The following is an 18,525-nucleotide window of genomic DNA, read 5'->3' as shown; positions in this document are numbered from 1 at the left end:
GCATGGATGGATACTGAGCCAACAGATGACAAGAGGACTTGCTCCATTCTCTGGAAAATATGATGATAAGAAACAGATTTCAGCTGTTCCTTCAGTTTTTTCTCTACTGGACAACAAAGCTGCCAAGAACTGAGGATACACAGATTATGACACACACATAACCCCTCCACCTGCATCACAGCCTGACAAGTCACAACGTTTCTTTGCTTCAAGGGTAGGAAACCTACCCAGGAAGAGAAATCATCTTCCACGAAATATTGTACTCTACAGAAAATCAAGCAAAACAAATGAGTATTTCTGTGACATGGTTTAGAAAGCAGTTGAAAATACCTCTAGCATCAGTACTCAGAGGCTCACATAAACCCTAGTCTATAAAGTAGAATCCCACTCTCACCTCCCCCAACACAAACAGACGAATACCAAGAACTAAAATGATGAAAAATTAGGGTCAGTGTTCTATTGCTCTATTTAAGTACACATTAGTGTTTAGCTCTTAGGCCTACCCCTAACATTTGCAGAACCCAGGCTGGAACTCTCAAACCGTGAGATCATGACCTGAGCCAAAATCGAGAGTTGTATGCTTAACTGACTGAGCCATCCAGGCACCCCAATGTCTTTTTTTTTTTTTTTTTATGTTTATCTCTGAGAGAGAGAGAGAGAGTGTGTGAGAGAGAGAAAGAGCGTGAGCACGAGAGGGTCAGAGAGAGAGGGAGACACAGCATCCAAAACAGGCTCCAGACAAAATGACACATGAGATCATGACCTGAGCCAAAGTCAGGTGCTCAACCGACTGAGCCACCCAGGTACCCCCCAATGTCTTTTTCTAAATGTTTATTTATTTTTGAGAGATGGTCAGAGTGTGCGCGAGGGAGGGGCAGAGAGAGAGGGAGATAAATAATCTGAAGCAGGCTCCAGGCTTTGAGCTGTCAGTACAGAGCCCAATGTAAGGCTCAAACTCATGAACTGTGAGATCATGACCTGAGCTGAAGTTGGATGCTTAACTGACTCAGCCACCCAGGAACCCTGCCCCCTCCTTTGCCAATGTTTTGATAAGTCATAAAGAAGCATAGTATATATATTATTATATGTTTTCTATAAATTTATTTTCTTGCATTCATCTCAGTAAACTCCTTGATTATGTTTTTGAAATCAAGATTTTTGTATAGTTTTCTGATAACAGCAATTATTTAAATGATTAATTGGGTAATTATATCCAAAATGTGAATATATTTTCATCAAAAATATGAATTTATGTAAAAAACATGAACACAATTTATTTTGTTTTCAAACTAAATTATCATTATTGTAATATTTTCATTATAGGGAAATACAAGTTATAATTTGTAAATAAAAACACTCTAAGTAAAAATTATTTTAATAAGTCTTATTAAATAATTTTATCATAATCAATTATGGTCCATATAGTTACCAATGTAAAGAATCAGCATCACATTTTATTACCAGATCTACAATACAAATTTAAAAGAAATAAATTGTTTAATATTCCGCAATAATCTTTAGCTGGCACGTGGATCAACTGCAAATACCACACTAAATTTGTGAATATTGATAGAATCATGAATGGGAAGATACAAATAGGCAAGGTACACTGGGACCTAAGTAGCACAAGCTTGAAGGGGGTGAAAAGTGGTTACTGTGGAACAAAACAAAACAAAACAAAAAACCAACAAACAAACACCTCAGCTGTTGGGCTACTTCATGAGGGGACTCTGCTGAGGTCCAGTGTACAGAGTCCAAAGATTGGGCTTGATTCCAGTAGGTATGGCTATCTGAGGAGATCCAATCTTCTTGGTGGGAACACACCCAAAGGAGTCCACAGTATCGGGCTATACTAGAAGTCAAGAGATGAGTGGAACTGTGGTTTCAAGTGATATATAGCAGAACCTCCTTAAGTAGCAGGAGGGTCCAGGTAACAGAGCTCAGGCTCCTTTGACAAGCCTGTCAAAACTAGGCAGGATGTCAGGGCCCCAGCCAAGTGAGTTTGGGTGCAGGGAAAAGTTCTCTATCCAGATGGGTTTTGAAATGATGAGAGAAAACCAAAGCAGATGTCTGGAAGGATTCAGCCAACACAACAAGAGTGAGGGGGAAAGCATTGATTCAGTAGGCAAATGGTGGGAGAGGAACAGGAAGCATGTGGATCCCAGGTACCTTCTATTTGCTGATGGTGCAGATGTATTTTCTGCCATGGTGAGAATAGTTTCTGTTTTGGGTTGAAGTTGAATCTCAATGTAAAGGGCATTTGTGATTATAGCTGAGTAGAGCCAAGAAGAAGACATAGGCTAAATAATATTATGTATTTATTTTTAAATAACTTTTAATGTTTATTTATTTTTGAGAGAGAGAGAGAGAGAAAAATCTGGGGATGGGGCAGAGAGGGAAACCCAGAATCTGAAGCAGGCTGCAGTGTCTGAGCTGTCCGCACAGAGCCTGACACAGGTCTCAAACTCACGAACTACCAGATCATGACCTGAGCCAAAGTCGGACGCTTAACCAACTGAGCCACCCAGGCATCCATAAATGATTTTAAAATAGTGCCATGGCATCGCATATGTTTTAAGCACTTTAATGGGATTGTTAGGGAAATTATTTATTATGATTTTAATATATAGATCCGATATATTTGTGAGATTTAATTTAACTTAAACTGTGATGATGTTTGACCTGATGTTCATGGGTTGATTTTGTATTAAAACATTATGCAAGTTTTCATTAAATTATTTCAGTGGGTGTATATATAAAATAAATTTTGGAAAATCTTTATTACATCTTAAAACTCTGATACTGCTATTCCCTACCAATCAACCTGGGGTTCTATGACTATGCAATTATCGTAATATGAATAGTTTTTGTGACAGTGCTGAATGGCTGAAATTGTATACTGCATTTTAGTGTCAAGTGTAAAAATAAATCTCTATTAGGAGACAAAGCTGATTCATTGGTCAGCTCTGCCCATGAAAATGCAAATTTCTGAATCCAAGATCTTAGGAAGATAAGTTATATTCTTTCCAGTCCCGAAAATCAATTCTAGATTACTTTTATTTTCTAAAGATGGTTTTCAATGCTGTCAGGAATACTGATGTGGCATGAAATTTCAAAGAAAAATGCTTTGGATTTGAAACTTGACTTTCAAGGGACTGGCAAAGATGGTGTACTACTTGCCTGCTCTGACTGGCTTTTACATTACAAAGACTTTGCGTTTATATGACACAGGAAAGGCGTAATGAAGGAGCCAAGCAGCCACTTAGATTTCAGGACACTACAAGTTAATAATAAGTGGCAATCAGTGAATCATAGGAAGTGGAAATCATTTTTGTTGACTCTTTTCCTAAAAAGGAACTGTCTTTAATATTTTAGCTCCACTAACTGATCTGAGATGGGAAATGACTTCCCCTAAGAAAATGCTTTGGCGGAAAATCTATTTGGTTAATATTCAGACAAACGCTTTGATTTTAACTATAGTTTCATATTATTTCCTGCTTATATCCATTAGAAAAACAGCCAGCAGATCAATCTTCCTCTAAATATGTGCTCTTATTTTGCGGAGATTATTTTACCAATAGTCAGCTTATTGAAATAAGTGTCGGTATTATAAAGATACACTGTAATGTGTATTTGAAAATATATTTAGTAATGTAACTTTAAAAAGACAAATAAATGAATAATCCTTATTTGAATGATATCTGAAACCTGAAATGGCATAAGAGAGGGTATTCTGCAAATATTCACTAATTATCACTTAAAGTTGATTTCTCACGAAGAACCCACCCTCTTAACAATTTTTATGTATACAGTGGAGTATTGTTCACTCTGTGCACATTCTTATACAGCCAATCTCTAAAACTTTTTCACCTTGTATGACTGAAACTCTGTGCCCATTGAACAGGAGCTCCCTACTTCCCCCTCCTCCAACAACTGGCAATCACTCCCAGCATCACTTTTAATGAATAATCCTTTATTTAATATTATAGTTCTAGAATTCTTCACAAGTATCCATACATATTATTAAAGAATTTTTGAGTTGTTTTTATTGAATAATTGTTTCCAGAATCTCTGAACACTTTCCAGGGATGGATAGCCAATTTTTACTTCATTGCTATCTGGTGTTTCTGTTATCAAACATAATTTTTAAGAGGTATTTTGAATACCATGAAGAGATAGGAAATGCAATTTGTGTATCTTTGTGTATACATTGTATTCTTTTATCTCTACATCTGGCCTCAAGGCAAAAGGCTAATTTTTCTCTATCTACAAAATAGTTTTAAAAGGTATTCCTTGATGTCTATCTGTGCAGAGTGGCCTTCCCTTGCTTGGCTCTCAATATTGGATTGGGAGAAGAAATTTCCAATAGTGGGAATTTGGTCCATTCCCTGCCTGAATCATAGCTTCTCGGTGTTCTCTGCAGGAATTCACTACCATTAGTATTTCTGTCTTTATATTCCAAATTCTTCGTATCCTGCCAAAATGTAGTAGCCTTCCGGACTTTGCCTCCATTTTCATTTATGCAAAACCTAAACATGATTTTGTTTGTATGACCTATGAGTCTATCTCTTTTGATTCCATTATCTCACAAGAATCTCACCAGAGCAAAAAACAAAACAAAACAAAAAACACTTTGAAATCCTCCCAAAAGCTGTTCCTTTATCATTTTACAACGGGCTTAAAGAAGGAGGGAACCTAAAAAAAAAGTCACTTGATTCTGAAGTAGGTTCTCAATATTGTTAATAAGATGGACACAGTATAAGATTTAACATAAAAGGCTTTTGGAACAAAACAGAAATGGTATAGAATCTGGGTCATCAGTTCCTAGTTGTGCTGTCTAGCACAAGTTACTTAATACTGTTGACCCTTAGGTTTGTCATTTGTGAAAAGATAATAATAATATTCATTTGGCTAGACTATTGTGAGAATTAAATTTTCCATAGTGTATTTAAAATACCTGGCATAGTACCAGTTGGTATACAACAAGGGCTCAACAAATATAAACACCATTTTATTTTCCTGTGTCCCTCCATCAGAAACCCTACCTTTTTGGCTGTGGGTAAGAGAGACACTAAGGGAGATGGAGAGGGGATTAGCAAAAACATTGTATTCAAACAAGGTGCAGGCATATGTGTGGGCAGCCATTGTGTGTGGCTTTTTGTAGTATTATTTGGGCAAAGGCTTGGCACTGGTACCCAGAGCCAGGTTAAAGGATGAGTCAGCCAGGCAGATGCCCAGTACTCTTGTTCACTGGGAATATGAAATCATAACTGAAATAAATTGGAAATATAGTTCATATTTGGCTCTTTTCATAAATATAAAGATGATTGATCCCTTGAATTGCAACTCAAAAGTCCTCTGGGTCAGAATCCACCTATCTCCACTGGGTATTTTTGTAGAATGCTTCTGTAAGTAAGTGTCATGGTACAGTAACCGGCCAGGCCACTAACCCTGAGACTGAAGTCTGTACTTGCTGTCAGATGAAATGTTAAAATTGACTATAGCACATGATATAAGCTGTTTGCTGAGAACTGGTGATTTACAACTAAAGTTTAAACACCATAAGATATTTTCAAAGATGCTGTCTTGTCCTGAAGCATCACAAAACAAAAACTTATGATAGAATAGGAACCACAGAAGAATGGGAAATGTTTTGCTGGCATGAATGCATGAAAGGGAGTGGGGGGAGTGAAGAGGAATGGAAAATACCGGAAAGGAACTTGTAACTATATTCATTAAAATCGCTTATCTTTCGTGAATGTTAGTGATTAGCTCTGTCCATATGACAGTACAGATCTGAGTAATAAAGTTACTTTCAACGCATATAGTTTTCTCATTTTGAACGTTAAGGGAAATACATGTGAATATTTTAAGGATATTGCTTCGAAGGGGTAGCACCTGGATATCTTAATCCTTCCCTACTCATTTTACTAACTAATATCTTAGGCCATAAATGTTCACTCTACTTCTCATACAGAGAACTCACTCAAAGAAAAGACACATTTTTTTGATCTAAATGCCTACACATACATAATCATATATTTACATGTAAATATACCTAAGAAATAAATAAATCAAGAAGAGGTGAAAGAAAACAAGAGCCAAATGATAGGGGCTTATAAAAGCAAGTGGAAAATCAATAAAAAAAATATTGTAATAAATAGAGGTAGGGAACGACTTTGAAAAAGAAGAACCAATTTGTAAAAAAATAACAATACCCAACTTTAAGACTTATAGCTTCAGTATCAAGACAGTTTCACATTGGCATAAAAATACATGAAGGAATCGATGGACAGAATATATGTCCAGAAATAGACCTATGAATATATGTCAGTCAATAAGGATGCAAAGGCAATTCAGTGGAGAAAATAGACTTCTTTAGCAAATCATGGTGGAACAATTAAATATCCAAGGACCAAAAAAAAGGAGAGAGAAATTTAAGCAATATTTCGTTCCATAAATAAAACTAAGCCCTCACGGATTATAGATCTAACTCTAAAACCCAAAACTATAACATATGTAGAGAAAAGTAGGAGAAACTCTTTGTAACCTTGGATTAAGCAAACGTTTCTTAGATACAACATCAGAAACATGTTTAAAAATAAAGATCAATTGGACTTATTCAAAATTAAGATCTGTTCTTTGAAAGACACCATTAAGAGACTGAAAAGACAAGCCAAAGGCTGAGAGAAAATGTTTGCAAATTATATATCTAACAAAAGACTTGCATTTCAAATAAAGAACTCTCAAAATTAGATAAGAAGAAATCTTTTTAAGATTTATTTTTGAGAGAGAGAATGAATGGGGGAGGGGCAGAGAGAAAGGGCACCGAGAAAGGCTGTATGCCATCATTTCCTTCATTTCCATCAAGTGAACCTTGAGCTGCCCAGATAAGCTATGACTTCTCCTTTTTTAATTTTTAAAAACTATATTATTGAGAGAGAGAGGGAGAGTGAGAGAGAGCATGAGTTGGGGAGGGGCACGGAGAGAGGAAACAGAGAATACCAAGCAGGCTATGCATGGTCAGCACAGAGCCCAATGTGGGGCTCGTATTCATGAACTGGGAGATCATGACCTGAGTCAAAGTCCGACGCTCAACTGACTGAGCTACCCAGGTGCTCCAAACAATGCAACTTTTTAAATGGGCAAAAAATAGAATTGAAGCATGGAAGACTTGAAGCACTGTTGCTAATTTGCAAATGGAGGGAGAACTTGTGAGAAGGAAAGCAAACAGCCTCTAAAATCTGAGGAGAACAAATGGGGACCTCAGTCCTACACCCACAAAGAACTGAGTTCTGCCAACAGCTGAATGTGTTTGGAAGTGGATTCTTCTCCAAAGCCTCCACATAAGAGCCCAACTGCTCTAAGCCTTTCATTTCCATCAAGTGAGACCTTGGGCTGAGAACCCAGATAAACCATGATGGACTTCTTTTTTTTTTTTTTAATTTTTAAAAAAGTCTTATTTATTTTTGAAGGAGAGAGCATGAGTCAGGGAGGGGTAGAGAGAGAGGAGACATTGAATACCACACATGCTTACCCTGTCAGCACAGAGCCCAATGAGGGGCTCAAACTCACAAACTGCCAGATCATGACCTGAGCTGAAGTAAGAAATTGGGTGTTTAACTGACTGAGCCACCATGCACCTCTTTTTTAAATTTAGGAGGACTTTTTAAAGTTTATCTATTTATTTTGAGAGAGAGTGTATGAGTACATGTGGAGGGTGGGTGGGGCAGGGGCAGAGAGCAAGAGAGAGAGAATTCCAAGCAGGTTCTGTAATGTCAGTGAGCTCAGCTTGGGGCTCCATCCCATGAACTGTGAGATCATGACCTGAGCTGAAACCAAGAGCTAGATGCTTAATTGACTGAGCCACCCAGGCACCCCATGCTGCATTTCTGACTGTAGAACTGAGAGCTATAAATTTGCTTTAAACAGCTAACAATAACAACAAAAGACATGGGGTAGATGATTTGAACAGACCTGTCACCAAATATGTATGGGTTGAAAATAAGCATATGGAAAGATGCTCAACATCATTAGTATTAGTGGAATGACAAAACTGAAATGTATTATTACTCTATACCTGATAGCATGTCTAACATTAAAAAGACTGACTCTACAAGTGTTGGCAAGAATGTGGAGTAAGTGGAACTGTCATAAGCTGATTGCTGGGATGTAAAAGGGTATAACCCCTGTGGAAAACAGTATGGCAGTTTCTTAAAATAGCAAACCCTATGGGACTGAATACTCCTAGATATTTACCCAAGAGATATGAAAGCACATATCTGTGCAAAGACTTCTCATGAATGTTCATAGCAGCTTTGTTTGCACTAGCCAAAACCCAGAAAGAATTCAAATTTTTATCAACAGATATATGGGTAAAAGAATTGTGATATAGCCATACAAATAGAATATTACTCAGAGATAAAAATATATAAACTAGTAACATATACAGGAACACTATATATGCTGAGGGAAAGAAGCCCCCCTCATCAGAAAAAGTACACAGTGTAATTTCCATTTATATAAAATTCTAGAAAATGCAAACTCATCTATAGTGACAGAAAGGAAATTCGTGCTTGCCTGTATCACATGTTTTCAATATAAATTATAGGTGAAATTTGCTAAAATCAGCTCAGAGAGGTGCCTGGGTGGCTCAGGCAATTAAGCGTCCAAGTCTTGATTTCAGCTCAGGTCATGATTTCACAGTCTTGAGATCTAGCCCCACCTCCCCTACCCTGTGCTGGATGAGGAGGCTGCACAGGATTCTTTCTCCCTCTCTCTCCCTTTGTCTCTTCCCCAGGGGTGCAGGAGTTCTCTCTCTCTCTCTCTCAAAAAAAAAAAAAAAAAAAAATCAGCTTGGAATTCATGAATCTAATGTCTTCATTCATCTGCTTCAATTAGGGACTGACTTTCAAACTGACTGCTAAGAAAATAAATGTCTTAGCTTCAAATCTACCATTGCAGACAACCTGTTTTCTTAATAGTTTGTCTCTCTCAGGGCAGATTTTCATATGCGTGAGGGTGACTTTGTTGTTTTGTGCATTAAGATTTAAATGCTGGAAGCAAAAACAACTTAAAAACAGGGAAGGGAACAAAACATAAGAGGCTCTTAAATATAGAGAACAAACTGAGGGTTGCTGGAGGGTGGTGGGTGGGGGCATGGGCTAAATGGGCAAGAGGCATTAAGGAGGACACTCAGGATGAGCACTGGGTGTTATATGTAGGGGATGAATCACTGGATTCTACTGAGATCATTATTGCACTATATGTTATCCTGGATGTAAATTAAAAAGTAATTTTAAAAAATAATAAATAAAAAGAAAAGAAGAAAAAAATTTAAATGCTTTCACAGGAACAAAATATGCAAAAATAAAAGGTTCAAAAGGACAAAAAAAGATGAAAGAAAGAGCATTTGGGGAAAAAAGTATAGGGTGGTGGAAGTCTACATGCAAAGGCTGTAAATATATCATTCATTTATAATTATTAAATAACAGTATTACAAATTATAAGATATTTATTCATTTAAGTGGACAACTTAATTAAATCTATTGCAAAAGTTTTAAATACACTGACTTCCTGTCATTTATCATTAGATTAATAGACTAAACTCCAAATAGACTTTCTAGTCATTTCATAGTAATAATAAATGGATTAAATATGCTATATGAGGTGCAAATTTGTAGTAGGATTTTTAACATAATAATATTAAGTCAATTATAAATCCTTTATTTGGCTTCCCAAATTGTAATTTGCATTAATGCTTTCATTATTTTGTTGGAGTTTGAGTTATGTTACTTGTCTCAGCTATTTTTGTAATATGTGATGTGGATTATGTTAGGAAAAATATCTATACATGATTTGAATAGATCTATTTAAAAAAATTACGTGGCGTGTGTGTGTATTTTATATAGAAGGGTTTCTAGTATGTAATCTCTGTAGTCTGCAGGTTTTCATACGGGACTTGGGGGGAGGAAATCAGGTAAAAGTGGCTGACAAAGGAAGATAAGTATTTTATCCTTAATCATCTGAGTTAGGATAGAAGAGGAAGAATATGAATTTAATCTAACATCCTGGAAGTAGCCATGAGTTCCTTCCCCTGAAGCAGATCCTAAAGGGGATGTGGTGTTTTGAATGGGAGAAGGAACAAGACTGGACTGAGTAGTGGTTAAAGCATAGACTTTGGAGTTAAAAGACCTACGTTCAAATGTCGGTTTCACAACCAGAGGCTGAAGACTATGAACAATTTACTGAACCTCTCCATGCCTCTGCATCCTTACCCCTAAAATAAGGATAGTAATGGTACCTATCTCCCAGGGCACTTGTGAGATTAAATGAGGTCATAAACCATAACATGTGCACTGAAATGCCTAATGCCTAAAAAGTGTTCAATGGGGCTGGTGGCTATTTTTTTTTTGAAATGTTGTCTAAGTTCTTTTGTTTTAATTTCTTAATGTTTATTTTTGAGAGAGAGAGGGACAGACAGAGACAAAGTGCAAGCAGGGGAGGGGCAGAGAGAGAGAGGGAGTCTGAGTCGGCAGCAGGCTCCAGGTTCTGAGCCGACAGCACAGAGCCAGATGCGGGGCTCGAAAGCACACACCATGAGATTATGACCTGTCGCTTAACCGCTTAACCGTCTGAGCCACCCAGTCACCCAGCTGGTGGCTATTTTATAAATAAGGCAAACCACATGTGGGTGTGGAGCAGTTTAACGCAAAAGGTTGTGAACTAAAGCTGTTACCGGTAGAAAGAGCAGACAATGGCTTTGGTAAGTATTCTCTTGTAAGACACGAAGACGGGGAGTCAGCGGAGAGGTCCTGAGGGCTTAAGCTGTGCTGTCCAATAGAGAAGCCACTAGCCAATGTTCTCATAATTTAAATTTAAATTAAAATTCAGTTCCTCAGTCACCTAGCCATATTTTAAGTGCTTAGTAGCCACTTTAGCTGATGGCTACTGTATTGGACAGCGCAGCTATCAAACCACCTTTGCAGAAATGTCTTTTGGACAGTGCTGGCTTAACCGGTCTAGGTTGAGCTGAATACCAGGGCAACATTCATGAATAAACTGGTTTACTTAACGTCCACATCAAAACTAATCTTCTCTCTCCTCTTCATCTTTTATTTTACAGAATCTGAGGCTTATCAAAACTGTTACCCCAGAGTCTGTGCAATTTTTCAAGCTGTTAGAATATTTTTGATCACTGTTTATATCAGTGGATGTGAATGCATTTGGAGAGATTCTATGAAGGAGGCTGTCCTTGCTTTTCTCAATTGAGTTTCTGAATTCTATCATTAGCCTTAACATCTCTGCAATTACCCATATCTGGTTATTAACATGTTATTTCTACACTCCTCCTCCTCCTCCTCCTCTCCTCCCCCACCCCCACATCCTCTGAATTGCAAGCTGGGAGACAGTGAGATTTTTAAAGTGATCATTATTTTAGTAGCTGGTTCTTAACAGCCCCTGGTTTGTGACAGAGGTGACAAGATCTGTTTCTGTGGCTGTATCGTCCTAATTATATTCCTAATGGATCACAAGTTTTGGGACAAAGCGATGTTACATATTGCAGTGTCCGCAGGGCAGCATTTTATGGTGTGCTGGGAACATCTAAATGTAACATGTGTAGCCAATGCATTTACTGTCATTAGTTAACCAAGCAGCCCGTGTGCCTCTTTCAGCTCCCTGACCCACATTTCATCCACGCTCTGCTGTTTTTCTCCTGCAGGGTTATTTCCTGAGTAAAGCCCAGAGCTTATGAGTCCCCCAGCAGAGAGCTCTGTTCTGACCTCCCTAAACAGGCAGTTTCACCTGCTGGGCTAGTATTTTTCTGCTTCCTAGTCAATCTGTTAAGATTTTAGCAGGAGATTCTTGGATACCTTTTCCACAAAACATATGGGGGATTGTAATTACCTTGGCCTGGTACAATTTTAGAACTGAGAGAGCAAGGAAGAGGTGCAAATCTTCTGTTCATAAATAACCAAATCTGTGGGCACTTTAAAAGGCATTCTGTGCAGCAGGAGAATTTATGTGCCACATTTCACCCTTGGCACACTCTCCAAATGAATTGTTCAAAGAGAAGTTATATTAGGACAAATAGAAATGAAGACCAAGACCAGATGTGGATTTTTAGTTAATATTTATGCAACACCCAAAGGGAAGATGGTATTGCACAATAAACCAAAAATGTCTTAGGCAAATAAGGAAATCTTTACCCCCAGGACCTGGCACTGCAAAGGTATGAATTATACAACAAAGGACTGGGAATGCAGAACAAATGCAGGGTAGGTCGGGGCGACTATAAAAAAGAATTCATTGAGGAAGTGGTGAGGTAGCAGATGTGTGGAACCTACTTTGGCAAAATAAGGGCTTAGCACTTTTTTGGCCAGTCTTATGTCTAAGGTAGAAAAGTCAAGCCAACCATCCTAATTTCCTTCATCTGTGGAGACTAACAGTAGCTTTAAATAGAATATATGTATATATATATATTCATTAGAGGCAGCAATCTGCAATGGTAGGTACACCTTAATACGCTGAAAAGCAATGTCTCCAGATTTGAAGCATCTCTAACGATAGTGATTCACCTCCCAACCCCCCCCAAGTTTGGTGTTGAAGGAAGGTAGGAAACGCAGGCAGGGGCTGCTTCTCAGCCCTGGGAGAGTAGTCTGAACGCAACCAAGGTTTAATGTGTTAGAAGAATATTGAGACCCACATTAAATTAAAATAGGAACATTTGTTAAAAGCAACACAGCTGTGTTTCAGCCTTCCATTCACCAGGGATAGAAAGTGTGATTTCTCACCATCTCCCAGGCCCCCCAATTCCCAGGAGTTGGGAGTAGGGAGAAGAGAAAAGGAAGAGGTGGAGAAGGAGTGTAGAAAATATTTATTTAAAACTATTAGAGCCTGGAAGTGAAGACAACTCTGGAAATGCTTACAAGCTTTAGCACGCTAACCCAAACCTCTCTAGTACTTTCCTGCCTCTGAGTCCTCTTAATTATTGAAGAGAGCTGTCTGTGTGTGACTTGAGCTGATGCATTCTTCAGAACTTTTAACCTACTTCCTCCCTCTCTGCTTTGTTAATTCTTCACTGTCTCTACCATGGACAACAGTTCAGATTACCGTATTCCCTCATGACGAACATTTGTGAATTTCCGGTTGCTCTATAGTTTCTGCTAAGCACATTTATTGTCAACATTTTGTGTTGTCTTGTTTTCGTTTCTTCTACCTGTGCGGATGTTACAGGCTCTGGGTGTTATGTGGAAAACCAGGCTGATAAGATCCTCGCCCTCTGGGAGCTGCTGACGTTCTAGCGGAGATTCCAGATAACAACGCATGCTATCAAGAAAATCATCCGGGTGAGGATGGGACAAAGATTGCAGGGAGCGAGGCTACTTTGTAGGGTGGGTGGGGAAAGCCTCCTGGGTGATAACATTTGAACTAAGACTGGCATGCTGAGAAGGAGCTACAGAAGGTCTGGAAGTCACCCCAGGCGGGAAGAGGAGAAAACAGCGTCAGAGAAGGAGGCCTGCCTGGCTGGAGCTCCGCAGCACAATGTGACAGGTACGGAGGGGTCAGGGCCAGAGGAGGCCTGGCCGGCCATGGTAAAAAGAAAGTTTAGTTCGATATGTATCAGGAAGTCATTGAGCATTTTAAAGTAGAGAGATTGTAGGTTTTCAAAAGAATATTCTAATGCCTGAAGTTTAGACTTCGGAGGGGGGGGCATTGCAGGATTGGAAATAAGGGCAAGCTCAGTCTATGCAGGAAGTCAAGGCAGTGTGAACTAGGGTTGGGGTGATGTGGAGGTCATGGTCTACATTTTGGAACTATACATCTAGGGTTTAGTGAACAACTGAAAGGAAAGGAGAAAGTTGCAGATAATAATAATTATTATTAACACTTCTGTTGCACTTAGGACTCTTCTAGGTATTTCAAACCTTAATTACTTTAATCTTCATAATAATGGTACCCATAGATATTATTTTCATCACTGCTGTATAGGTGAGACAAAAGGGGCAGAAAGAGGTTGAGGGACTGGCCAAATACCTATTATTCTCAGGTAATAATAACACAGTGAGGACTCCAACTCCTGGGTGCTCTTCGTCCAGGGTGCTAGGATCCAATCTCAACATGTAAATGCAGTGGAGGGATAGAGATAGAGAGGAGCTTGATGTGTCAATTAACAGAATTTTTTAAACTTTTCAATCCTGAGCAGAGATTATGGAGTTAAAAAAAAGATAAAAGATCAGTGTCTGCCTTTAAAGACACAACTCCCTTTTTTGTATGTTTTACATATGTTTGTTTCAGGGAACAAAAATGGGGTCCATCGTGCATGGCATACTAAATATAATAAATACTCATCATTTCATCTGTGTCTACACAGATTTTTTTGTGAAATCCAGAAAAGACGGAGTTTTGTTTTACTGACACCCAAACCACTGTGTTTACTTCTCAGGCCACTGCCAGACATCCAGAGGATTGGACTTGTTGCCCTGGATTTGAATCCTGGAAAGCGCAGTTAGGCGCTTCCCTTGGAGGGCGGAGGGGAGGGGGCCGGGGTGAGTCCGCCCTCCACAGGTCTTTTCCAAGCATTGCGGTTGCCATGCAGCAGGGGGCGCTGCAGTAGTGTTCATCGTGGTCCACCGGAGCCCATCGCTCTGCCAGAAAGGGGCCAAGGCAGGAGGTGTGGCAGGCAGCCCACCGTCCTCTTTGGCCTCGCAACTTTAGTACCCAGAGCTCGTCTACACAGACCGTTCTTCTGCACCATAATTTATCAGGTTGGACGCCTTCCATCCAGTCCTGCATCCGGGCGGAAAGGAAAGGGCATTAGCTTCCCGCCTTCCTAGGTTTTGAGGATAGCGCTGTACCGGGGCTGCAGAGGCGTCTCTTCTATTTCCAGAGTCAGCCTGAAAGTCCCCCTGAAACCAAGAGAGGCCCCCGCAGCTGCGGTGCGCTCGTGTGTGCTTCTTTCCTCTCTGGGGGTCCTTTCTTTCTAACCTGACTGCGGTTTCCCATACGTCTTTCTCTTGACATTCGGGGCCACGGTAGGCTCGGGGCTGAAATCTCTCCCTCCGACGACGCCCCCCAAGCTCTCCAGTACCCCCTCCCGTTTCGACTCACTCGCTGTGAGCGGGTAGGAGAGGGCGCGGGAGTGTTTGCGGCCACCGGGCCGCAGCCGTCGCCAGACCTGTTCCTCCCCTCCCGGTCCCCAGAAGTCCCTCCGGCTGACCGGCCTTACGCCTGGCAGCGCCTGGCACAGTCAGCGCCGGGGCTGAGATCCGGTCGGTGCCAGGCGCCGCCAGGCAGCCGCGGCGCGAGCGGCCGTGTCCTCCTCGGTGTCGGTTCTCTAGCAGCGCCCCCTCCCAGGGCGCACTCCGGCTACGCCTTCGGGCTGTCTCCCAGCAGTCGCCCTTGGGTCCCGGGGGCTTTCCAGAGTGAAATCGAAGGTGAAGGAAACCAGAGGAAGGCGGGAGGTGGGAGGGAGGAGCCGCGGGCCGAGCGGGAGGTGGGCGGAGCCTCCAGCCAGCGGGGAGCGTGGGAGGAGCCTCGGGGGAGGATCCGGGTGGGGAAAGGGGCGGGGCAAGGCCGGGATGGAGGGCTGGCCACGCAGGCGCGGGGGGCCGCGCGGAGAGCCCCACGCGGGAGCTTCTGGAGTCTCCAGCCACCGCGCCTCACTTCACCGGAGAAGGGGCTGAGGCTGGGAGGGAGCTCCTGAAGAGTGAATGAGCGGCAGCCGCTGTGGCAGCCGGAGTCAGCCGGAGCAGCACCGGAGCCGTGCGCCCGGCAGGCGGCGAGGGGAGGCGGTTCGCCTTGTCCCTCCCACCCGCCCCTCTTTCTCTCTCTTCCTCCAGCTGGTCTCGGAGTCCGGCTGGGTCCGGCCCCTCTGTCCCCATCCCGCGTTCTTCCACCTCCTCCGAGTCCCACTCCTCACCTAGGGCGCCCCGAACTGCCATGGGTTAGGGTGGGGGCGGCGAGCGGTGCGAAGGACCAGCCCTGTGCATCCGCCGGTGGGCGCGGAGCCCGACAGCCTCCAGCCGCTCGCGGGCGCCGGGCATGGGGAGCGTGGTGTGAGCCCGCACCCGGAGAGGACGCAGGGGCTGCGGAGACGGGCGCGAGGAGGAGGAGGAGGAGGAGGAGGAGAGCGGCGGATTGCAAGGACCCGAGGGAGGAAGGGAGGGACAGGAGGGTGGGGAGCTAGGAAAAAGTGAAGCTGGGAGGAGAAGGCGGCAGAAGGTGGGGATTGATGCTTCTGTTTTTTGTTGCCGCTGCTGCCCTCGCGCTGGGAGCCGAGCCGGAGGGAAGGCGGTGGAGAGATGATTGCAGAGTTGGTGAGCAGCGCTCTGGGGCTCGCATTGTATCTCAACACCTTGAGTGCGGATTTCTGCTATGATGACAGGTAAGGGGTCGACGGGCTCCGTGGGGACTCCGCGGTGGCACGGAAGCTTCCCGCTTTAAGGCTCGAAGTGCGTCTCACAGGAACTGGTCCAGCACCTGAAGGTTTAGGAGAAGCGTAAACAACACCCAGAGCAAACACCGGGGACGCGAGCGCGCTGGGCGGGCTGAAGGAGTTTGGGTTCCTAGTTTGCGGCAGGTTCTTTCTCTTGGTTTTTGGCTGTTGGCAAATGCTTCAGTTTCCTAGCGGAAAACACAGCAATTTGGGAAACTGTTTAATCAACGTACTAAGTGAAAAAAAAAAAAAGTCTTCGGTATTTCTTGGTGCACATTGAGCGATTTTACGTCTGGGCTGGAAGGAAGCCGCTCCTCTCCTTTTAATAGATCTTCCCCGTAACGCTTCCTTTTATTGATGGGACACTTATTTCCCGAGGAAAAAACGCACCTTTGACAGTTACCGAAATAGTGGAAGGAGACCATTGTACTCTGCTCCAACTTTCCCATTTGACGTGCACGGTACTTTACTTTGAGCCAAGATAAAGCTGCTGATGGGCACTCTGGCTCCCCCCGCCTCCCTCACCAATCGATGGAGTAGCACTTTATAAAAGCCTGGGCTTTGATTTCTGTTTGGGAGTTTTACATTAGACGTTAGCGATTCTTTTGTGCTAATTGGGGACGAAGACGCCCCTAGAGACTGAAGTTGTCTTCTGCATTTGGGCTAGTTTGGGTGGCTAATGAGACCTGAACTGTGTTGTCAAAGAAACTGCATCGATTTCTGGAAAATGTCACAGTTGTGCTGGTGTCTCTACCTATTTTTTAAACGTTGTTAGTGTTTAGAAACTGATGAAAAGCTCCAATAGACATTAGGGAAAATTCCAATTTGTGCCTTTCCGGTGACTTATCTGATTACAATTAAAACAGATGCATAATTAAAATATATTAGGGAGAACAGCACGCCTGGCTAAACTTATTAACCGTCCTGGGGTGTTTCATGCTCCATTGAAATGAAACCATCCAAAAAGTGAGCACAGATTTACTTTGACAGCTTTTCAGCAGCCTCTCTGGGCTATGGAAAGTGAATGGCTCCCCAGGGTCAGGGCAAGACAGAGAGTGAAGTTAGGCAGAGTGGCTGATAGTAAGGGGAGATGAAGGCAGAATCTTTTCTGGGTGGTAATTAGCCATCTCTGGTGTGCCCACTCTCTGGCTAAAAGCATACTCATGGATGTATGCTTGAAATCTGTGAATCTTGGTTTACATCCACATGTCTTCTAGGAGATCCCTTGATATTAGGTGCAATAAAATAAAGCAAACTCTTCCTAATGCATTTTATGGAGTATCTGTCAGAGACGAGTTGATAAGGAAGCCACTGTTAAACATAAACTTTTCCTCAACTTTCAAGCAGTGAGTATGTTTTAGCAGTTATGCTACATGCTCTGAGAAGGAAATGGTCTTTGTGTAAGACTGAGGTGAGGCGCTTCTGTTCCTTCCAGTTTTGTGTTACCGTGCACCTGCTATTTCTAAGGTATTGGAAGAAAAAGCTCCTGCTTCCAAAGATGGGTGACTTTTCACTAAAACAGGCTCAGGGATGAATCTAGCAGTTCCTGGTTCTGTTGGGGACAGTTTGAAAAGTAATCATTTAAGCCAAGAATAAAGAGCTTGGAAAAAAAGTAACTGTGATATGCTAAATATGGTGGAATGTTGTGATACATCAAGCATTCCCAGTGTATGCTGTCCTTAATCGCTGTCCAGTTCTGTAAAAAGCACATGTCAGAAGACAGTACCTTGTAAAGATGAAGGCTTGAGCTAAACTAAACTTGCGCATGCATTTTTCTGTAGATTTAATGCTTATTATGTGCTCTTTAGTCATCAGTCAGAAGTGTGAGGACTTTGTAACAGGGAGAATAGTGTGAGTGAGATGATAAATTAGTTGTGCTTTGATGGTGGGCAATCATTGTTAAGTTCTTTACATACTGCAGGTTGGGTTCAATGTCAAAATTCCTGACTTCTACTCAGTTACGTAGATGAACATAATGTGATGAGCTATCCATATCTAATTGATAGCTTGCTCAATATATGACACATAGATAGACATTATATACTGATATGATGTTGAGAGCCTGTAAATATAAGTTATACTTTGCT

General features: G+C 41.8%; 1 protein-coding gene across 1 annotated transcript in view; it reads left to right on the top strand.

Moving 5' to 3' along the window:
* Positions 1-16,195: 16,195 nt before the first annotated feature.
* Positions 16,196-18,525, top strand: part of LOC120224856 (protein O-mannosyl-transferase TMTC2) — a gene marked incomplete at its 3' end in the record, with an annotated part of 267,387 nt that continues 265,057 nt past the window's right edge. Inside the window, exon 1 of the mRNA XM_039223097.1 lies at positions 16,196-16,387. Coding sequence (XP_039079028.1) covers positions 16,305-16,387 — 83 coding nt within the window. The remainder of the gene's footprint in view (positions 16,388-18,525) is intronic.

This window comes from Hyaena hyaena, unplaced genomic scaffold, assembly GCF_003009895.1.
Source record: "Hyaena hyaena isolate Hyena2069 unplaced genomic scaffold, ASM300989v1 scaffold_1273, whole genome shotgun sequence".
NCBI lineage: Eukaryota > Metazoa > Chordata > Mammalia > Carnivora > Hyaenidae > Hyaena > Hyaena hyaena.
This window is presented reverse-complemented; position numbering and strand designations above follow the sequence as displayed.